Source organism: Peromyscus leucopus, chromosome 5, assembly GCF_004664715.2.
Source record: "Peromyscus leucopus breed LL Stock chromosome 5, UCI_PerLeu_2.1, whole genome shotgun sequence".
Taxonomy (NCBI): Eukaryota; Metazoa; Chordata; class Mammalia; order Rodentia; family Cricetidae; genus Peromyscus; species Peromyscus leucopus.
Genome location: NC_051067.1, coordinates 41,179,716 through 41,201,208, shown reverse-complemented (window position 1 = coordinate 41,201,208; position 21,493 = coordinate 41,179,716). Strand labels below are relative to the sequence as shown.

The 21,493-nt window shown below is 42.7% G+C and overlaps 1 protein-coding gene across 1 annotated transcript; it reads left to right on the top strand.

The window, feature by feature from the left end:
• The first annotated feature begins 6,870 nt into the window (after positions 1-6,870).
• Zscan12 (zinc finger and SCAN domain containing 12) lies at positions 6,871-15,253 on the top strand. Its single transcript, XM_028879320.2, is given in 3 exon segments — positions 6,871-8,013; positions 11,542-11,686; positions 13,264-15,253. Coding segments are annotated over 3 exon segments (1,821 nt in total). The 5' UTR covers positions 6,871-7,608; the 3' UTR covers positions 14,535-15,253.
• The last annotated feature ends 6,240 nt before the right edge of the window (positions 15,254-21,493 follow it).

Below are 21,493 nucleotides of genomic sequence, written 5' to 3'. Positions count from 1 at the left end.
CTATAGGGGCCATTTTCTTTCAAACCACCACAACCTCCCTCACTACATCACAGAGAATTGGAAGATTTCCTCCTTTTTGTCCTTTATGTATATTTCCTATATCCTTTTAGATTGCTCTCTCTAATACACTTATCAACATTTTACATGTACCTTCTTCACTCCACATAAATATACACATTGAGATTCTTCTTTACCTTTTGGAGATAGGATCTTATTCTGTATTCCATGGTGACCACCCTCTTGCAAGCCTGTGACCATTTCTTCCCAAATGTGTCATTACAGCTGTATTACACCGTGCTGGGCAAGACAGTATGTGTTTTGTACGCAGATTGGTTGAATCTGAATCACTCATTACCTGTGACTCAAACTCTATGTCTCAATGATTTCATCTGTAATATGGAGGTAATAATAGTACCCTATTCATCTTTGTCTTGGTGATTAAATGGGCTCCTGCACACTAAAGGCATTATAAATGTCAGCCATCACCAGTATATTAGAATGTAAATTCCCTTGAGACTAAGGACTTTGTTTTGTTTTCTACTGTATCCCCAGTGTGCTTAAGGATGATACATGTCTGATGATTAAAATTCTCAAAAGTTATGCTTATCTACTCATGGTTACATTTGCAAAAACTGACTTAAAAGAACAAAACATGTGTGTCTAATCAAGATAATTAAATATATTTTTGCTGATTTAGTTAGATTTTTTTTTTTTTTTTTTTTTTTTTTTTTGGTTTTTCGAGACAGGGTTTCTCTGTGTAGCTTTGCGTCTTTCCTGGAACTCACTTGGTAGCCCAGGCTGGCCTCGAACTCACAGAGATCCGCCTGCCTCTGCCTCCCAAGTGCTGGGATTAAAGGCGTGTGCCACCACCACCCGGCTTTAGTTAGATTTTAACCACTTGAGAAATCTGAGTCACAACAAAATCAAAATTTATTAAATACTAGTGTGTTTGTTTGTTTGTTTGTTTTTCTAAGCTGTATTTTACCCAGAAATTAAAATTGCAGGACTGGCAAAGCCACTCTTCTGGGAGGTCAGCAAAACCTGGAAGCCCGCACAAGTGAGGACAAGAGGGTCGAGGAGGATAACCAGTGTTTTAGTCCTCACTCTCTAGAGTCAGGCAGGACCTCAGGGGCAACGATACTCCCTCCGATAAACTAAATGCTTGTCCCCCCTGGTTGCAGAGGCAAAAAATCTGCAGGGATTACACACTAACCAGTATACATCCTACAAGAAGGGGAGCTATTGGGAACCTCGGGCTATGTGTGATGCAATACAGAAGTTATCATTATGTGGGGTCTACACCATTGATAAACAGGTGTGTGAGGGATGTGTAACTTTTCAAAGGAAGAAGAGGAGAGTAATTGGGAGGGGGAAACAGATAGGAGATCTTCTGAATTGAGAGCCTTTAAAAGTATCCAGGCAGCTTTTACAGAAATGCATAAAGCAAAGCAAAGCAAAGCAAAACAAAAGTCAAACACACAGATATTTACTGATGGAAATGGACTACCTTTCTAGGTGGACAAAGACTTTCCCCCTCCGAGCTGCTATTGTTGTTAATGTGCTTAAGAGTGTCTTGTATATCAGACATGATGGTGCACTCCTTTAATCTTAGCACTGGAAAGCAGAGGCAAGTGGATTGATCCTAGAAATACCAATTTACTTCAAAAAAAATATGATGGGCATCAAAGAACTTCCATATGGAGTTTGCTTTCATTGTGGTAAAGTTAGCCACTGGGCAAGAAACTGCAGTATGCTGTCCACATTGGACAAGGAGGACACCAGACATTGTCAAAACAAAGTAGGACAATCCTTCAAAAATTCCTGCTTCACAAAAAGTCTGTCAGATATTCAAGGCCTGTAGGCTGAAAATGGATGCCCCAGTGATGCAGAGAAACCTTGGGTCCAGGCAGCCTGATGTTTCTGTCATTTCTATAGTTTTAGAAGCTGCTTGCTCTGCACTTCCTGTTTATTCAGGTGGTATTATATCCTTCTCAGGTCTTTGATGGGGTTGAAGACCAGATAGTTTTAACTACAGTTTTCCTTGTTACAAAATTCAGAAAAGAAACCAACAAAAGAGGTGTAAAGTGTATAAGGTTGAGAGACATAAAAGCTTAAGCTGTTTATCTAAGAAAATGTTTTAAGGTCTAAAAAGCTATTTTTAGGATGGCAATCCAAGTTTTGATAGATAATGGTTTAGGTATAAAACTTTGGTCTCAATAAGATAGGATAGATAACAAGGTATTTTCTCCAAATTTGCCAAATACAAATTTACTGTATATTGCAAATGTAATTTATGATCGGACATTTCCTGTCCTGTCCATCTGGTCTCAAATAACTGACTCAGAGGCCAAATATGAATTATAAATGCTCAATCAATAGCTCAGGCTTGTTTCTAGCTAACTCTTACACTTAAATTAACTAATTTTTCTATTTATGCTTTGCCACATGGTTCTTAGCTTGCTACCTCATTTTTTTTTTTTTACACATCCTGCTTGGCGGCTGGATGGCAGCTCTCCTGACTCTGTCCTCCTTCTTTCCATCATTCTCAGTTTGGCTTTCCCACCTAACTTCTTGCTCAGCTACCAGCCTGTCAGTTTTTTTTATTAATCAATGAGGGTAATTCATATTCATAGTATAGAAAAGGATTGTTCCATAGCAGTAATTCTTACCTCATAACTGTTCCTATTATATATAGTTTTACTGTGTTAGAGTTAAACCTTTTCCTTTTTAGTTAGACAAAAAGGGGGAAATGTTGTGGAATATTTGTTTATACTGTGAAGATAAATCTTTGTTAAGGCTTCTTCTGATTGGTTTAATAAAGAGTTGTATGGCCAGTAGCTAGACAGGAAAAAGTTAGGAGGGACTTCCAGGAACAGAGAGGACTCTGGGAAGAAAGGGAAGATGCCATTGAGATACAGAACAAGTTCAACATACAGAATTGGAGAGAGGTAAAAGCCATGTGGTAGAACGTAGATTAATAAAAATATGGGTTAATATAAATTCTAAGAGCTAGTGGAACAAGCCTAAGCTAGGACCAAGCTTTCATAATTAATAATAAGTCTCCGTGTTATTATTTTTGAGCTGGTAGTCAAAAGAAAAATCTGACTACAGTGGATCTCTGTGAGTTTGAAGCCAGCTTGGTCTATGTGGAGAGTTCCAGGACAGCCAGAGTTACATAGAAAGACCTTGTCTCAAAACAAAACGAAACAACCACAAAATGTATCTTGTACCAATTCATAACTATCATAACTATCTCCCTAAGCTTTTGTTCAGAATGAAAATAGTTCTAAGAAGAGGTGTGGGCTGTATGCATATAAAGCCTTGCATGGCTTCCTATATCTTAGTATGTCCATAGACCTTCCCACCATGGAAACAAAGAATCAGTTTCTTAGAAATTATATACTAGATCTCTCCTCCACTTTGCTCTTTTCTAGGTTACAAGGCCTTCTTGCTCAGACTCCTCCATTCAGTTTTTCAGCCCATCCTTTACAAGCTAGGGACCAAGTGCTGATCAACACTGGAAAGAGAACAAATTGGAACTAGTCTGGGGGATGATTTTTGGTGCTATTAACCACTAAAAACATGGTTAAGACAGCTGAAAGAGATGGGACACATTATAACCAAATGAAGAAGGCTACTAATAACAGTGTCCAGAGAAAATGGACAATCTTACCACAAGGAAACCCTTTGAAAATAAGATTAAGGAAGAACTGTTTTTAATCTGTTTATTACAGAGAAAAGATAATGGGAATCTTGGTGGTTAATGTAACTATGACACCATTTCTGCTAACTGCTCAGCTTAATGCACATCTAGTCTTACCCTGCAGAAACTTAGAGAACCAGCAAGAACCTTCATGGATGGGCAGATACTGTGTACTGAGTTTCCCCCCATTGGTCATCTATGGAGCATTTAAAATTAACTCTGAAAGGAATCTGATGATACCTGTGGTGGTTTGAGTGAGGATGTTCCCTACAGGCTCATATATTTGAATGTTTGGTTCCTGTGAGTGGACTGTTTAGGAAGGATTAAGAGGTGTGGCCTTGCTGGGAAAAGTGTGCCACTAGGGGTGGGCTTTGAGGTGGCCAGGCCCAGTCTCTCTTTGTGCCTCCATCTTGCCAATAAGATGTAGGCTTTTAGCTATTTCTCCAGCACTATACCTGCCTACCTGCCTGCCTGCCTGTCTGCCTGTCTGCCTGCCTGTCTGCAACCTGCATGCCTGCCTGTCTGCCTGCCTGCTCGCCTGCCTGCCATGATGACTGTGGATATTGGCCCTTGGTGGGCTGTCTACTTTTACTAAAAGAAAAAATTCTCACAGGAGGGAAACAGCTACTGAAAGTTTTCTGGCCTCCACCCAAACATCCTGATATGAATACCATAATACATATAAACAAAATATACACAGTAAACGTAAAATTAAGAACAAGAATAGAAAAAGGGGACAGGAAACTGAGCAGTTATAGATATAGGAATGGAATAGCAAAAGAGACTAGTTAAAGGGAGGAATGTTCATCTTTTCTAGAAGTAGGAGCTCTTCTGGCACTTGTCTCACTTCCCTCATGGCTTTGTGTTTCCAGTCATGATAACTACCAATGAGTGCCGAGGAGGAATCCTAAGCAAGTCTAGGTAAGGTAACCTTGTATTATAGTTTTGGACAAAAAAAAAAAATTGCTCAATGATCAGTATACCAAAGCACAGAATGTTGTAGAATATGACCCAACAGTTAAAGCAGAAAGTGGGAATAGATACAATGAAGACAGAGATATGAAACCTTTTTAATCTGTTCCAGTGACCCACCAAACATGAAGGCATCTTATGGTATCACCAGGATCTTATTCTGGATCCTTTTGGGTTCTCCATCCTTGGATTTCCATTGAAATAATGCAAACGAGCCAGGCAGTGGTGGCGCACGCCTTTAATCCCAGCACTCAAGAGGCAGATGCAGGCAGATCTCTGTGAGTTGGAGGCCACCCTGGTCTACAGAGTGAGTTCCAGGATAGGCTCCAAAAGTTACACAGAGAAACCCTGTCTCGAAGAAAAAAACAAAACAAAACAAAACCAGCAAAAAAGCAAAAACAAAACAAAATAAAAAAGAAAGAATTCCGAGACACACAGAGAAGTGCAGCAGAGAGACAAGTTTACTGTAGACTAGAAGCTAGCACAGTCTTAAGAGGTGAGAGTAGACAGTGCTAAAGAGACCACCGTGCTAACCTACACGGTAGGAAGGCTGTTTACAAAGATTCCAGAACTGACTCCCCTTTCCTGAGGGGTGCTTTCCCATTCAGGTGATTGACAGGCTCATTTGGATTAAGATTTATGAAAGGACAATGTCCTATCTTTCTTCTTTACCAGAAAGCCTCTGGCTAGTTATCTTGTAAAGTTTACATAGTCATCTACTAGCAACCTTCCGGGTAGTTCCACCCAGCCTCAGAAATGTGACCTAATGCTGTTCTTTTGACTAGTCCTGCAGTTTCAGTTCTTGATTATAAGGGAGGGGTCCATCCCTAATGACATCCAAGTCTCCTAATACCTAACTAGTGTGAATAGATATTCGGGGGGGGGGGGGAGTAGCCAGTTTGTGTTATCTACAAGACTGATTGAATGATTAGAACTTAGGTGGTTATGGAGAGTTTCAATGTTGCAGAGTTCAGAGACAAATTATCTTATGGTACATTTAGCTCTCTTTATAGCCATTCATTGCCTGCCTCTATGTCTGACTTAATGTCCTTGGTCTTATTAGGTAAATCCCTTTGAAATGTACTAACATGTCACCTGGTTCCACCAATCCAAGGCTGTTTCAGAGAGCTATAACCTACCTCACATTTCCACCAATTATCTTTTATAGTTGCCTTGATTTATTTTGTTCTGGTAACCTAAATCCAAGTTCCTGAGCCATGCTCCACACATATTTTGCTCCATAATAAACTCATACTGTCTTTGAGAGCTTACATTTTTTTTTATCACCTTCCCCATGTGCTAGTATTAGCTCCCTAAGAATGGGATGAGATTTTCCCCCACTCCATAACAGAATGTTCTAGTACGTGATAAGACCATTAATCATTATTCTTTTTCAGAGGGTTCTTGATTCTTCTCCATTTTAATTTCAAAATATTTTTTAGTTCTAGAAAAATGTGTTTATTGGGATATCATATTTAAGGAGTATTCGATACTTTTGTTGAGTTTTCCTACCCAAGAAAAGCAAATTGCTATTTATGTTTATATTTGGCCTTTTAAAGAGTGTTTTAAAATTCCTCCGAAGTAAATGTGGCACATTTCTTGGTCTTGATTATTTTTTGTTTTTGTAGCTGTGGCTTTTTCATTCACGAACGTATATATGAAGGCTGATTTTAGTGTTGTTTATATCCTAACTTACTAAGTTATCCTTTTAGTATATTTCCCCCATTGGCCATCGTGGCTTTTCAAATTTATGATTATATTACCAGTATAAAAAAGGACACCAGAGAAGAATCATTGAAAAGGCCATCAAAACCCCACAGGTTGGGTTTGAGGAGACCATCCACGCTGGGGAAGTATAGCTGAGTCGGGAAGGGTCCGGGAGAACGTGTCACTGACGCATCACTCATCTCAGAGATACCGAAACACAAACTCGAAAACCGGCAAGGATGGGAATCCTCTACTTCCCGCACGGTTCAGTACGCTCAGATAGAAAATCCCAGCCTTCTCGCGCAGGCGCGGGGAGGGGGGGGGGCACGACCATAGAGTAGAACGCTGCGCCTCGGTAGAGTGGCCCTGGGAGTGCGCACGCCTAGCGCCCGGGCTCCACCGTTCCGGCCTTCGTGGCGGTCCGGGATAGCTTCCGGTTCCTGCGCCGTCTGGATTCCCCATCTTTGCGCAGGAGCGCCGTGGTGAGCGAGCTGCTGCTCCCGGCTGGTGGGAGGGCGCGGGTTGCGGCCTGGACTGTGATCTTAAAAAGATGGCTGGAGCTGGGGGGGAGGCCACCCGGACCGCAGGGTGGCCGCCCGTGGTACGCCTGGGGCGCAGAGCCGGCCGGGACCTAGCAGCGCTGCAGAGCTTAGATTTACAGTCAGAGAACTGGAGGGGCAGACGGACAGAATCACCTCCAACCTTCACCCTTTATGAATAATCCAATTCGCGTGACTGTTGTGTGTATATGATTTTATTCCACTAGGCGTGAGGTATTCTGAAAAATTTCAAAAGCAGACAGTCGTGGTAATTGTCTACTCCTCGACTGGTGCAGTTATTTTTGTGATACTGGTATAGAACCTTGCGCATGGTAGGCAGCACTTGCTCTTCCCCAACGCCGTCTACTCGTTCTGAAGTTTTTATTTCAGTTAGTTGTGTTTTACTTTAGGAATAAATGGAGATAAGCTTCTTACCAAGCCTTACTCCCAGAAATCCTGAAACAACTTGGCATCGTTTTCGCTTTTGTCTATTTTTGTGAAAGTACTTATATTTCCACCGAGAACAGGCAATTCACTGGAGGGCAGGCTTTCGACTGTCACACTTAAATTCTTAAAATATGTAGTATTTACTTATGGTAGTTTGTGTTAATAATGATGGCTTATTCCTTAGGTTCACTCCATAAAGGAGTTATTACTTGAGACACTTGTAAATCTTTTGTATAAGCTATGATGGCATCTACTGGTGATACGGAGATCTGTAAGAACCAGGAGGAAGTTTTGAAAATGAAGATGGAAGAAGAGTGTAAGTATACCACCAGACAAGATTGGAGCCTACAAAAGAACACTTACAACAGAGAAGTCTTTCGAAAGTGCTTCAGACAGTTTTGCTACCAGGAAACATCTGGACCCCGGGAGGCTTTGGGCCGACTCCGAGAACTTTGCTGTCAGTGGCTGAGACCCGAGACCCACACCAAAGAACAGATCCTGGAGTTGCTGGTGCTGGAGCAGTTCTTGACCATCCTGCCTAGGGAGCTGCAGGCTTGGGTGCAGGAGCAGAACCTGGAGAATGGGGAGGAGGTAGTGACTGTGCTGGAGGATTTAGAGAGAGAGCTTGATGAACTAGGATACCGGGTAAGGAAAAAAAAAAATACGGTTTCTGTTTCCTAAAATTAATTGTGGATTTGTAGGCTGTAGTGAATTGTACCATTATTTCACAAAGTGTATTGACACTTAGGTGGATCCAAAAGGGGCTGAATTTACAGCCCCTTTGAGTTTGTATGTTACAAGCCTTGAGCTTGTAATCTTCACATCTCACCTCCTTACAGGTACGCACCACCACTCCTGTCCGATCTTAGCATATTTATTTATGCCTTTTCATCAGAGAGATTGTATAGTTCTGTGCTGAGCTACAAAATTCTATCTGATGAATATGCTGCTTGGTTCAGAAACACAAGATTTATACTCCAGAGAGAAGATCTCAGAAGACAGTAGAAGGACACGGTATTAGAGAGGTGGTGGTCCTAAGGTGGAAAGCAGCCTCTTGTAAAGGGTATTGTGTAATATAAAACAAATCATTAAGAAGTAAGGTGGTTTTTTTTGTTTTTTTTTTGCTGGACAGGAGCACATGCTTGTCAACTAGCACTCAGAAGGTGTGGAAGCAGGTGGGCTGAGAGTTTGAGACAATCTGGGCTACATAGCAAGACCCTGTCTCAAAAATACCAGGACCTGGAGATGTAACTCAGTGCTAGAGGACGTGCTTAGTGTGTGCAAGGTCCTGTGCCTCGGCCCGAGTCCTGTGATAGCTGTGCATATGGTGGTGGGGCTGTTAGTATTCCCTAGTAGAAATACCACCTGTTCACACACACACACACACACACACACACACACACACACACACACACGGGAGCTGTTAGTGAGCAGCAAGACCCAAGTGTTGCAAATTTGATGAATTCCTCACTAGTGCTAGGGTGGGACTTCCACCCTGGTGTGTGTGTAAGAAACCCCTCACCTGGACTGTAAGCAAGCTCAAGAAACTCATTGATTGGTCAAGGTAGACTTAGATGGGCTCTTTATTTGGTCTGTTATCAATGCCCTCTCTGGAGTGAATAGAAGCTTACTCACCTCTCCCCAGGAAAAGTCCTACACCATAAATCCACTACCCTAATTCTGCATTAAACAGTTAAAAAATGAGAAAATCAAAGTTACTGTCTTGAATGAATGAGATGTGGGAGCAAATGGAAAGTTAGATGGGAGGGCCAGGATGGGCAATGCATATTTGAGGCATAGAAAACCCATTTGTGTTGGAAAGGTGAAGTTTGTGTAGAAAAGTTGAGATACAGAGTTCATGACCTTGACCATCAACCTCTTGGTTTAAATTTTCTTCTCGTACAAAGGCTTTTTAAAAATCTTTTCTCCACAGTCTAAGTGAGCTATAAAAATCATGTAAAGGAGGCATAAGAGAGAATCATTCCTTTGTTATTTTTGTCTTAACTATGACAAGACTGGTTTTCAACCAGTGGTGATTTCTAGCCAAAGAGGATATTTGGCAATTTCTTAGGAAAATTTTGGGTGTTATAACTGAGGAGGGCAGATATGATTCTACACATCTTATAGTGTACAAGCCAGCTTCAGATAGCAATAAACGATCTTACTGAGAGTGTGTCAGAAGAGCTAAACCTATGAGATCTCAGTATAAAGAGTATGGACCTGCGAAATAAAAGAAATGTTAAGCTGACATTTGGTTATAAAATAGATGGGAGAGAGAAAAGGAGCTTGTGTCAAAAAGTTTGAAGCAGCATCATGAAATCCTGGCTACAACGTACAGGGTGTGACTTGGATAGGAATCGAGTGGAAATGATGATAGATAGGATCTATAAGGAAGGTTCTGGGGCCAGATATTGTGGCTCATGGCTGTAGTCCCGGGTCAGTCAGTATTTATAGTCTTTGCCTTTTAAGCACAAAGATAAGAGTTTGATCCCCCAAATCCACATAGAAACTGCTGGGCATGGTGGCACACGTCTTCAATCCCAGTGCTGGCAAGGTGGAGAAAGGCTGTTCCCTGGGGTTCGTTGGCTGGTCAACCCATCCTACTTGCATTTCAGGCCAGTGATACCTTGTCTCAAAAAGTAAGTAGACTATTCCAGAGGGCTCACTGACAAGCCAGTCTAGTCCTCTTGGTGAGTTGTAGGCCAGTGAGTGACACTGTCTTTTAAAAAAAAGTGGATAACACCTTGAAAGCGACACCTGAGGTTGTCCTCTGATACACACACACACACACACACACACACACACACACACACACACACACACAAGAGGAAAGGGAAATTAATCCCAGTAGTCAGGTATAGGAGGCCAGGAGATCAGCAGATTAAAGGCAGCCTAGGCTACATTCCGACAGGGGAGGGTCTGTGTCAGTGGAGACGTCCTTACTGAGGACTCTGTCGTGGGCTGTGCACTAAGGTTTTGAAGCTTTTAAGAGAACTGTAATAAAGACACTTCTAACGGTTAAGACTGTAGGTGGCCATTCTGCAGTTATGGAGTACCAGTTCTGTGTCACACACAATCAGAAGTAGTTGGGATGCAGCAGTGAACATCATATACAAGTTACTGTTCTTATGTAGATTCTAGTCTACTGAGAAGAGATAGAGGAAAAAAGGTTCCATGTATGTAATAAGGTGTTCGATGTTGATAAACCTACTAAAACGATAGAGAAAAAGAGAAGTGAAGGAATTGAAGGTCGTGCCGTTCAGTAGACATGCCACAGAGCATGCAAGCAGAAGAAATGCTAACTGCATAGACCTTAAGTGTTGCCAGTGTGCCTAGGGTAGAGGCGACTCTTAAAGAAGATGAAAGAATTGAAGAAATTATGTCATATAGAGACTTGCAGACCATTATAAAGAATTTAGATTTTATAGATGGAAAGTCAGTGCCTAGCTTTGAGTAGAAGAGAAATGTAAAGTAGATTTTAAAATAATGACTCTGGTTGCTATATTTGATAATTCTATAGTGGTGGTAGCGAGGCCCATAGGTCAAAATAGAATTAGTGGAAATCATCTTAGGAAGCTGAACCTATTAACTAGACAGTTGGAAGTCACGTGATGTAGATACTGGGAACCCCAAATCCCAGTCCTCTGAAGAGCAGCAAATGTTTTTTTTTTTTTTTTTTTTGGTTTTTCGAGACAGAGTTTCTCTGTGTAGCTTTGCGCCTTTTTTTGGAACTCACTTGGTAGCCCAGGCTGGCCTCGAACTCACAGAGATCCTCCTGCCTCTGCCTCCCGAGTTCTGGGATTAAAGGCGTGTGCCACCACCGCCCGGCTGCAAATGTTCTTAACATTGAACATTTCTCCAGCCCCTTCCTCCTAAATCCTTTTCTCCTCCTTTCTGCCTTCTTTTAATCTCTCCTTTCACCTCTTTCCACTTCATTCTCTGAGCATTAGACGAAGATGTAAAAATAGAAAATCCACACAATTTAGCTGTAGTGGGGAAAGGAAGGTCCCTGGAGAGGGTGATGTTTTAAAATGACCTTGAAAAATGAGTGGGATGGAGGCAGGCTGATTGCTGTGAAAAAGGTCATTTCAGGCTTGAGCAGGCCAGGTGCCAACGCTGGGAACACTATAGTCTTGTTTGCTGTTATTAGAGTACTTCTCTCATTTCCCTCAGGCTTCAACACAAACTGAAGAACAGAAAATATTTTTGCAGGAGCTGAAGCCTTTAGGGGCAGAGCTAGAACCCAGTGCGTCCCTTGGACTTGTGAAAGCCAAGCTGAGGTGTGAACCTGCAGAATGTGAAGCCCAAGAGGAGCAAGGTAAAGGAGAAGGGAGCAGGAGGGAGAGCAGGGCTGAGGCAGGACCTGAGGGCTGGTTTGTGCTTCCCACCGTTTTCCTCATTAAAGTCAGGAGGGCCTGTCCAGAAACCTGATGCTCGTGTGTGGACGTCCAGATATCACGGTTTGTCACTTCAGTTAATTTCCCTCCCTCCTTCAAGCCCAGAACCTCACGCGTGCCAGACAAGTGCTGGGTCTCTCTAAGGTGCATCCACAGCCCCCTTTCTTCTTACAAAATTAGTACTTTTCCAAAGTCTATCTATTTGTTTAGGTTTAATTTCATTCTTCTGATAGTTGTAATTCAGACCTCTGCTATTTGTAGCCTTGGACCTACTAAAAAGTATTTTTGCCTTCTCCCTGGTCTGTATCCTTAGCCCTTTTAGTAACTAAGTTTTTGCTCCATGCTGTCTGCAGCTACCTAGCAGTCTGAGAGGAAAAGAAGGACTTACCTATGAGTGAAGGAACAGTAAAGAGAACATGGCAGAAATGTTAGAGGTGGTGAAGAGATGCACTTGCTACCTTCCTCATCTCTGCTTCCTCTGATCTTTAGCTTTTTAATAGGTAAACTGTCCTGTGGTTTTAAGAGAAGGATTTATAAAAATTATCCACTGAAAAGTTTCTGTGCCATTGATTCATCTCATCTCCTCCCCCAACTCTGAAGCAAATTGTCACTGTTTTTGGTTTCTTATGTGTCCTTCAGAGACTTTTTAGTAAAGATTTTCTTCTCCTTTAGGCCATGATGGTAGACTCTTGCATTTTTTTATTTCTTAACAGCTGCTTAGTATTAAGAACTGTAGACAAGCCATGAAGCAGGTTAGCCAGCTGCTACTGATGACATTTGTCTTTGGTGTTTTGTTATAACAAATAGTGCTGTAATAAATACCATAGCATAGATTTCTATCTGTAGTACTGTGTGTCAGAAGTTATGTACTGTTATAATTTCAGTAGATATTATGAAATTACTTTCCATAACAATTTGGATAAATTCACACCAGCAGTTTGTGTGCCCATTTTGTGAGTACATTGTAATACCAAAGTAATGAGGCAAATCCAGTGAGTGAAAAATCACACCTTGTTGGGCTGACAGGATGGCTCAGCAGGTAGAAGTACCGCTGTGCAGAGCTGACCACCTGAGTTTATCCCAGAGTCCACAGTAGGCGAGAACCAACTTCCAAAAGTTGTCCTTTGACCTCCACACATGTGGCACAGCATGTGCACACTCACACATAAAATAATAAAACGTTTTAAAAAGTTGTATCTGTGCTGTTAACTCATTTTTGCCTGATTATGGAGTAGTGTCTCTCCCTGTGGGAGCAGTCTGTCTCTTTGGGAAACTGTAGTTTCCCTTTGCCTAGTTCTTAGTGAGTTATTACCTCCTTACTCATTTTTGGAGTGCTTTATATACATTTGATTCATCTTACATCCTAATGCAGTTTTATAGTTTGTAGTGGGAACTCTGAGGTTATGTGACTTGCATTTGACTAGTTTTCTGTTGCTGATTTCATAAGCTGTCACTTCCTTCCGCTGCGAGTGGGTGACATGCAGGCTCCTTTTTGTAGTTTCAGGTGTGGAGACGGGAAATGAGTCCAGGAATGGAACTCTGAAGCAAGGCCTTTCGGAAGGAATGGAAGCAGAACAGAATACTTCAAGCAGATTAGCAAAAGATGCACTCCAGTGTGAGGAAACCCATGGCCCTGGAGAGGAGCCTTCTGGAGCTCCCAGGAAGGACAACTGGCTTCTGCGTAATAAAAATGGTGCTGAACACCAGAACATCTGTCCAGGGAGGAAATTGCATCGATGTGATGACTGCGGAAAATCTTTCAGTCAGCATTCACGCCTCGTAGAACATAAAAGGGTCCACACTGGAGACCGGCCCTACAAATGTGAGCAGTGTGGGAAAACTTTCCGATGGAGGACTGTGCTTGCTCGACACAAGGTGGTCCACACTGGAGAGAAACCATACAAGTGTAATGAGTGTGGCAGGGCCTTTGGCCAGTGGTCAGCTCTCAACCAACACCAGAGGCTTCACTCAGGAGAAAAGCACTACCACTGTACTGAGTGTGGCAAGGCCTTTTGCCAGAAAGCAGGCCTCTTTCACCATCTCAAGAGCCACAAAAGAAACAGACCTTGTTAGTGTCTTCAGTGTAATAAAAGTTTTAATTGCCATTCCACACCTACTCAGCACCAAGGAGTTCACACTGGTGCAAAACCCTGTGAGTGCAGTGAGTGTGGGAAAGCTTTTGTTTATAACTCATCTCTTGTTACCCATCAGGAAATGCACCACAAGGAAAAACCCTTCACTCAAAGTGGTCTTACTCAGCATCAGAGAAACCACACCAGGGAGAAGCCTTACATGTGTGATATCTGTGGGAAAGCTTTTGTTCAAAACTGAAGTCTTACAGAACATGAGCAAATTCCTACTGGAGAGAGAGCCTATAAATGTGCTGAGTGTGGGAAGGCCTTTACTCAGAGGTCAGTCCTCATGAAACATCAGGGAATGCACGCTGGGCAGAAACCCCACAAATGTGATGAGTGCAAGAATGCCTTTCCAGGAAGCACTAGCTTCATTCAGCATCAGGGAATCCACACTGGGGAGAAACCCTACAAATGTGATAAGTGTGGCAAGACCTTCAGACAGAGGTCAGGCCTTAGGAAGCACCAGAGAATTCATAATAGAAGTGCTCCCTGTAAGTGTAAGGAGTGGGGAATTGTTCAGGCAGAACTCCACTCATCATCAGACTACTCACAAAGGAGCAAAAACTATTTCTGTGTGAGGACTGCAGGGAAGCCATCTCAGAGTGCAGGACGACGAGAAATACTATATTTATAATGCTTTGTGGCAACCCTTCAGCTGATGATACTGTAAGAAGACCATAAATATTTGATGAGCACCCACTGTGTACTGTTCATTGTATCGGGGCAATGAAGGAAAGAGTCTGTTACCAGACTTCTTAGAGCATTTACAGCCCAGCCTGGGATGTGAAAATCTGCCATAGTTAATTGAAAAGACTAGTTAAAAAGGACAGTGGAATTGATGCTCAGGTTGTTTAGAGTTAAAATAGGAGAGAGTAAGTATTATAAATTCTGAAGAACAGATAATTTGTATACCTGGTCAGGGAAGAGTTCCTGAAAGATTTGATTGAAAATAAGGGTATGATGGATGGATTTGGAAAGGCAGAAGGGAGAAACACATGTAGGTAAAACAGGTGAGCAGAAGCAAGGATGTGGGGCGTTTGGAAGCGTCAGTGATGAAACTAGCCATCCTACTAGAGGGTTGATTTGAGTCTCACCTGATGGGTGTTAGTTGGCAATAGCTTGGAGGTAGAGCAGGAGAGCTGTATGCTGGCGGTGCTAGGCAACACTGGAGTGCGTGGACACCGAGCTCCTCTCATCTGTCTCTAAACACCGTGAGTAGGTTTTAGGAGTAATGTGGTTGTACATGCTTGTCTATCCCAGCACTTGTGGTGCTGAGGCAGGAGGTTAGGAGTTCAGTGCTATCTTTGGTTACTTAGGGAGTTCAAGGCGAGACTGAGCGACATGAGACCTCAAGAAAAAGAAAATAGGATACTAGGGGCTGGAGAGGTGGCTCAGCAGTTAAGAGCACTTGTTGCTCTTGCAGAGGACCCAGGTTTGGTTCCCATCACCCACATGGTGACTCAAAACCACCCATAACTCCAGTTCCAGGGTATCTAGTGCCATCTTCTGACCTCTGGGTACAAGGCACACAGGTAGTACACACATACACACACACACACACACACACACACACACACACACTCACACACGTAGGCAAAACACTCCTACACAGAGAAACCAAGTTGTCTGGCTTCTAAACATGTCTATTAACACCTGTGATACCGCAACATGGGTGGACAACATCACCTGTGGTGCCATGTATTTAAAATGCCTGTGTGCACTGAATGAGGCCCTGGGTTCAATCCCCAAAGCTTTGAAGGTTTGCCTGGGCATGATAATATAGTCCCAGCCTCTCAGAAGGCTGAGACAGGATGGCTTGAGCCTGAAGTTTGAGGCCATCCTTGACAACATAGTAAGAACCTGTTTCTAACTAATAAATGCTTGTGCTTGAGTCCTACAAAATGCTCATTATGCCTGGGGTGTTACTGTGAATCATAATGAACTATAGATTCTCAGAACATTTGTCCCCAGCTCTGGAGTGAACACCATCAGGGCCTAAAACTATGGTTTTGGTGTGGTCCTTCCATCATTTCACATTTAAATGTGTTAAGGAGGGGGAGGGCTAGAGAGATGGCTCAGCGGTAGTTAAGAGAACTGGCTGCTTTTCTGGAGGATACAGGCTGGATTTCCAGCACCACTTGGCAGCTCACAGCCACTGTAACTCCAGGTGCTGGGGATCTGATGTACCCCTCCAACCTTCACAAGTACCAGGCACACAGAGATGCACAGACATGCATGCAGACAAAATACTGTACACATAATAAGAGTAAAGACATTCAAAGGCTCCCAGGGTTCCCCTGAACATAAGGCCTGTGCCTGTAAAACAACAAAATGTTAAGCCTTTTTGTTTACTAGTCCTGCCATTATCGTGTTGTGTTTATATTCTTGAGAACTAGTTTAGCCTTTTGGTTTGCATACCTTACCGAGTGCCTGGAAGATGGTGCTGCTGTACCACCAGGGGGCTGCCACTACCCTTGTGTTCTGAGCCCAAATAACTGCTTTGGTTGAGAACTTGTGATTATTTTAGGGAGCAGTCAAGCCACATGGAGCTTGTGGCTCCTGTATCATTTTTAATAACTATTAATGTGGTTGGAAGTTTTCCTGTGTCCTGGCCTGCCGGTGGTTGGGACAAGTCTCTCCCACTCGTGTCCCCCAAGTAAACACACAGAGGCTTATATTAATTAAAACTGCCCGGCCATTAGCTCAGGTTCCTACTGACTAGCTCTTACACTTAAACTCAGCCCATTTCTGTTAATCTATATGTCGCCACGTTTTCCGTGTCTTTACCTGTGTGCCATTACATGCTGCTCCCTAGACAGCGGGCTGGTATCTCCTGACTTAGCCTTCCTTTTCCCAGAATTCTCCTTGTCTGCTTATCCCACCTATACTTCCTGCCTGGCTACTGGCCAATCACCATTTTATTAAACCAGTATACAAAAGCAATATCCCACTGCATATTAAGGTAGCCCATTATTTTTTTCTCCCTTACTACAGCAAACTTGATATTTCTCTGTATCCCAGCACATCTCCAGTCCCTCTTCCCTTCTGTCCAGCTGTCAGTGGATTTCGTGCATAGGCACGAAAGGGAAAGGAGAAAGAATAATAATCCCACTCCTTAGTAAGTCTCCCCCCTGATGAAAATAAGACTTCGTTCCCCAGTGCCTCTTAACCGAACAGCATCACCAGGTCGGGAGTTGAGCCCCTCCCTAGTCACGGGGACACACTCTCACATAGAAATGATAATGGCTTTAGTTTTGCGGGTTATGTTCCTTGTGTATCAGGTTGGCTTTTGGTGTTGGAGCTAGCACATTTTTAAAGTTACACTTGTTTAGTTTGTGTTTGGGTGACATGCTATGGCATATGTGTGGAAATAGAGGACAACTTGGAAGAGTCGGTTCTTCCACCTTGGCATCAAGCTTAGGCTATCTGGCTTGGCAGCAAATGTCTTTACCAGCTGAGACATCCATCTCGACAGAAAAGACATTCTGTTCACGACAGAAAAGCAGATGAGCTGTTGAGAAATAACTCATTCAGCTGGGCCTGGTGGGAACTACTGAGGAGGCTGATTCAGGAAGGTGGAAAGTTTAAAGCCAGCCTGGGTGACTTAGACCTTGTCTCAAAAAGGAAAAAGTTGAAAAGAAAGAAAAGCGCTGAGGATAGCTCAGTGTTGGAGCCTTTTCTGAGTGTGTATAAGGCTCCACATTAAATCTCCAGTACTGAAAGCTAAAACTAACTGGTTACTGCACTGAGCTTTCCCCACAACAGAAGGCAGAAGCAAGTGAGCTTAGCAAAACCTGCTTCTTCATCAGCACACAGAATCTCAGATTAAGCCAGAGAACTGTGTATCTGTAGCCTCTTCTCTATTGAGCTTACCCCGCCTCCTGCTAATGTCATGGAAACTCTTTTGAGGATACCTCCTTACCAGGTTAATGCTGTTGGTACTTCTCATCTACTCAGAGTTCACAGATGTGCTATCCAAATGAAAGTTAGCTGCATGGTAACCAGAGCTGCCTTGCTTGCTGGAATGCATCCCGAGTTAACTGCATGGTAACCAGAGCTGCCTTGCTTGCTGGAATGCATCCCGAGTTAACTGCATGGTAACCAGAGCTGCCTTGCTTGCTGGAATGCATCCCGAGTTAACTGCATGGTAACCAGAGCTGCCTTGCTTGCTGGAATGCAGCCCGTGGAACTGCTTTCCATTCCTGAGTCTTCACCATCTCCTGCTTTGCTTACCATGTGCCATCATTACACAAATGTCCTCCCACTTGCTTTTCTGCACACACTATTCAGTGTAAATCCTGAATACTTTGTATAAACAGACCATGACCAAAGACCAGAACAATGGGACATGTTGGTTTTACAGAGATATAATTGGTAACTTGTTTAAATGTGTGGGAGCTTTGTTCTGACTTCTTGTGCTTAAGAATCCACAGGACCACAAAGGAGGGGCATGAAATTTCCACATATGCATCAAAAGAGATCAGACTCAAAAATAGGGTAGAGTGTGGCTAGGTAGAGCCAGACTGGCACCCCAGAAACTGAGGGCCAAACGGAGGACGTGACAGATGTCAAGTGTGATGGGGTGCAGCAGTACACAACACTGGGCAGAAAGTGCCGTGATGGCCACAAGGACACTTGGTTGTAGTTCTGTAGCCCAGGGTGGTCTCAGATTTCTGTCAGCCCACCTACTTCAGCCTTCTAAGTGCCAGGATTACAGGTATGAGCTGTGGACCTGATTCCCTTTGCGTCTTGGTGTAGATTTTGAAATGCACAATAGGAAGCAGGGAGGAATGGGGGAACAAAGTGGGTCCAAGGTTCCAGTAATGCAGTCAGTAATTCAACAGTAATTCCAAGCACAAGTAACTCCTCGGGTTGTCTGGCTTCTTGTTTTACAGTGAATTCACATTAAGAGATTCTGTGGTAAAACACAGTACATGAGTGGATGGGCAGAGCTGAGTCTCTGAAGCAGTGGCAAGATGTAATCTTAAACACAAGCTGAGATCGGATTCTGCTTGCTCTAAGTCACACAGTACATGGTAGGGTCAGGTTGGAACACAAGTAGCCGTGTTCCAAAGCATATACTTTGAAGTTCTTACACACGGTGCTTATTTCAGTTGGACAAACCATGCGTTGCAGTGGTATGCGGGGCCTTGCATAATTTTCTGTAGAAAGTTTTCAACTCCTTTTAGTCTAAGTAGGAAAGCCCAGACCTTGGTCCAAACACCTCAGTATTATGGTATCATTGTCTTTCTATAGTAAGTCTTGTGTGATTTGGCCAGTGTCCCATAACCTAGTGGTAATCTGAACAGTGAAGATTTGCAGAGGACATTCTACCTCAAAAGTGAGCTCTCATTTAAGAATCAGCCTATGGAAAGTTCTCATACTACAACCTCTCCAAAAACCCATTTTACTAGTTTTTTTGTATCTCTTCAAAGTGTTCCTCAGAATGATTGGTAAGTCATCCTTGCATATTTTTGTAGATATACAGTGTTTCTGTATGTCTTATATAAACAGTTCATATTTGTGAATGTTCATAGCATTCCATTTATGTGAGTACTTTGATTGACTCCTCAGCTTACCTCTTAAGAGCATCATTGAGAACCTTTAGTTTTCCTTTGATTGCAGAGGGACTCTTCATACACACTAGGACTTTGTGTATCTGAAGCTGTTGAGTCCAGCCTCTCAGAACTGTCATTATGATTCTGTCACTTTTAGTCATCCTAAGTAGAGGATTCCTTAGTAGAGACTGTTTTCATTTAAATCTTTCTTACTCCACTCTAAACTTAGTATACATCTCATTAATTAATTAAAAGAGAAAACTTATTTTAGGGACAATTTCTTTGTGTAGCCCTGGCTGTCCTGGAACTCACTAGGTAGACCAGGCTGGCCTTGAATCCAGAGATCAAGCTACTTCTGCCTCCCAAGTGCTGGGATTAAAGGTGTGTACCACCATTGCCCCAGCAAGAAAAACTAGTGTGTGTGTGTGTGTGTGTGTGTGTGTGTGTGTGTGTGTGTGTGAAGTGTAAGTGTGTAAGTGTACTTATGCATTTGGGTACCCATGGAGGCCAGAGGAGTGTGTTAGATCCCTTGGAGCTGGAGTTACAGGTGGTTGTGAGTCTCTCTGTAAGAGCAGCAAGAACACAGCTGCCGTCTCCAGCGCCGCCCCAGTCTGGTGTTTACTGTTCTCAGAAGTCCCGATTGGAGTCTTCTGGTGGAGGCTTTCCCTCTGAAGACTTTTCAAATATTTTTAAATACTCCCTGAAGCATTTTCATTTTGAATTCTTGAGTCTTTTGTTTGACTCTTTAACAAGATGTATTGATCTATTGATTTCACTTTATGCATATGTGTGAGTGTCTGCGTGTATGTCTCTAGTGCCCCCAGAGGTCAGAAGAGGGCCTTGGGCCCCTAAAACTGGAGTTGCCAAACCTGAGTCCTCTGCAGGAGCAGCAAGTGCTTTTCATCACTGAGCCTTCTGTCCAGTCTCTGTTTTTGTCTTTTGGGAAAGGATCTTATGTACCGTGGGCTGGCGGCCAATCTGGTATGTAATTGAGGGTGACCTTAAAACCTGAACCTCCAGGCAGCAGCCACCACACCCAGCTTCAAGTCGTGGAATACAGGTGGGGTTTTGTTGGTTTGTTTTCTCCTTGTTCTTAAAGTATCTAGGACTGACTTGGCTCAGTGGTGGAATACTTGCCTAACACACAATCCCCAGTGCTACAAAGAAGTAAACAAAAAAGCATCCTGAATGTTACAATAGTTTGGATATTATTTCACTTTTCTGTTTCAGTAAACTTCCTCTATATATCACTCTCAATAATCAACAGACCTGCTGGACAGAAAACCAGTAATGATATGGGAGTGAAGAATGCCATCAATCTTTCAGGAAATATACATAAAAGATTAGTAAAGATATACTGTATGTCAGACCATACTACAAACCAAAAAAAAAAAAAAAAAAACCAGGAATTAAAAATCACAGTTGCAGGGCGGTGGTGGCGCACACCTTTAATCTCAGCACTTAGGAAGCAGAGCCAGGCGGATCTCTTTGAATTCGAGACCAGCCTGATCTACAGGGCGAGATCCAGGACAGGCACCAAAACTACACAGAGAAACCCTGTCTCAAAAAATCAAAAACCAAAAAAAAAAAAAAAAAAAAAAAAAAAAAAAAAAAAAAAAAAAATCACAGTTGACCACAGTGAAATGAAACTATAGAAAAAATGCAAAATCCATAAGCATTTATACGCTGAGCAGAATACTTCTAAGTAATGCCCAAGTCAAGGAAAAGGTCACATACCACAAATATTCTTAAAAGAACTTAAAATATAATGAATTGCAGTATGTGAGGCAAAGCTAAAGAAAGCTGGAGTGGAGCTGTCAGCAGGATGGCTCAGTGGGTAAAGAGCATTTGCCGCCAGGCCTGACCGCCGGAGTCTGAATCCCAGAACCCACAGGGTGGAAGGGAAAACCTGGGAGATATATATATATATATATCTCCCAGGGAACTGTCACATACCTTTACCTGTATATCTGCACCTCTTTTTTTCCAACTACTGTCCCTTGTTTGGCGTCAAATTTGTGATTGAAAAGCTGAT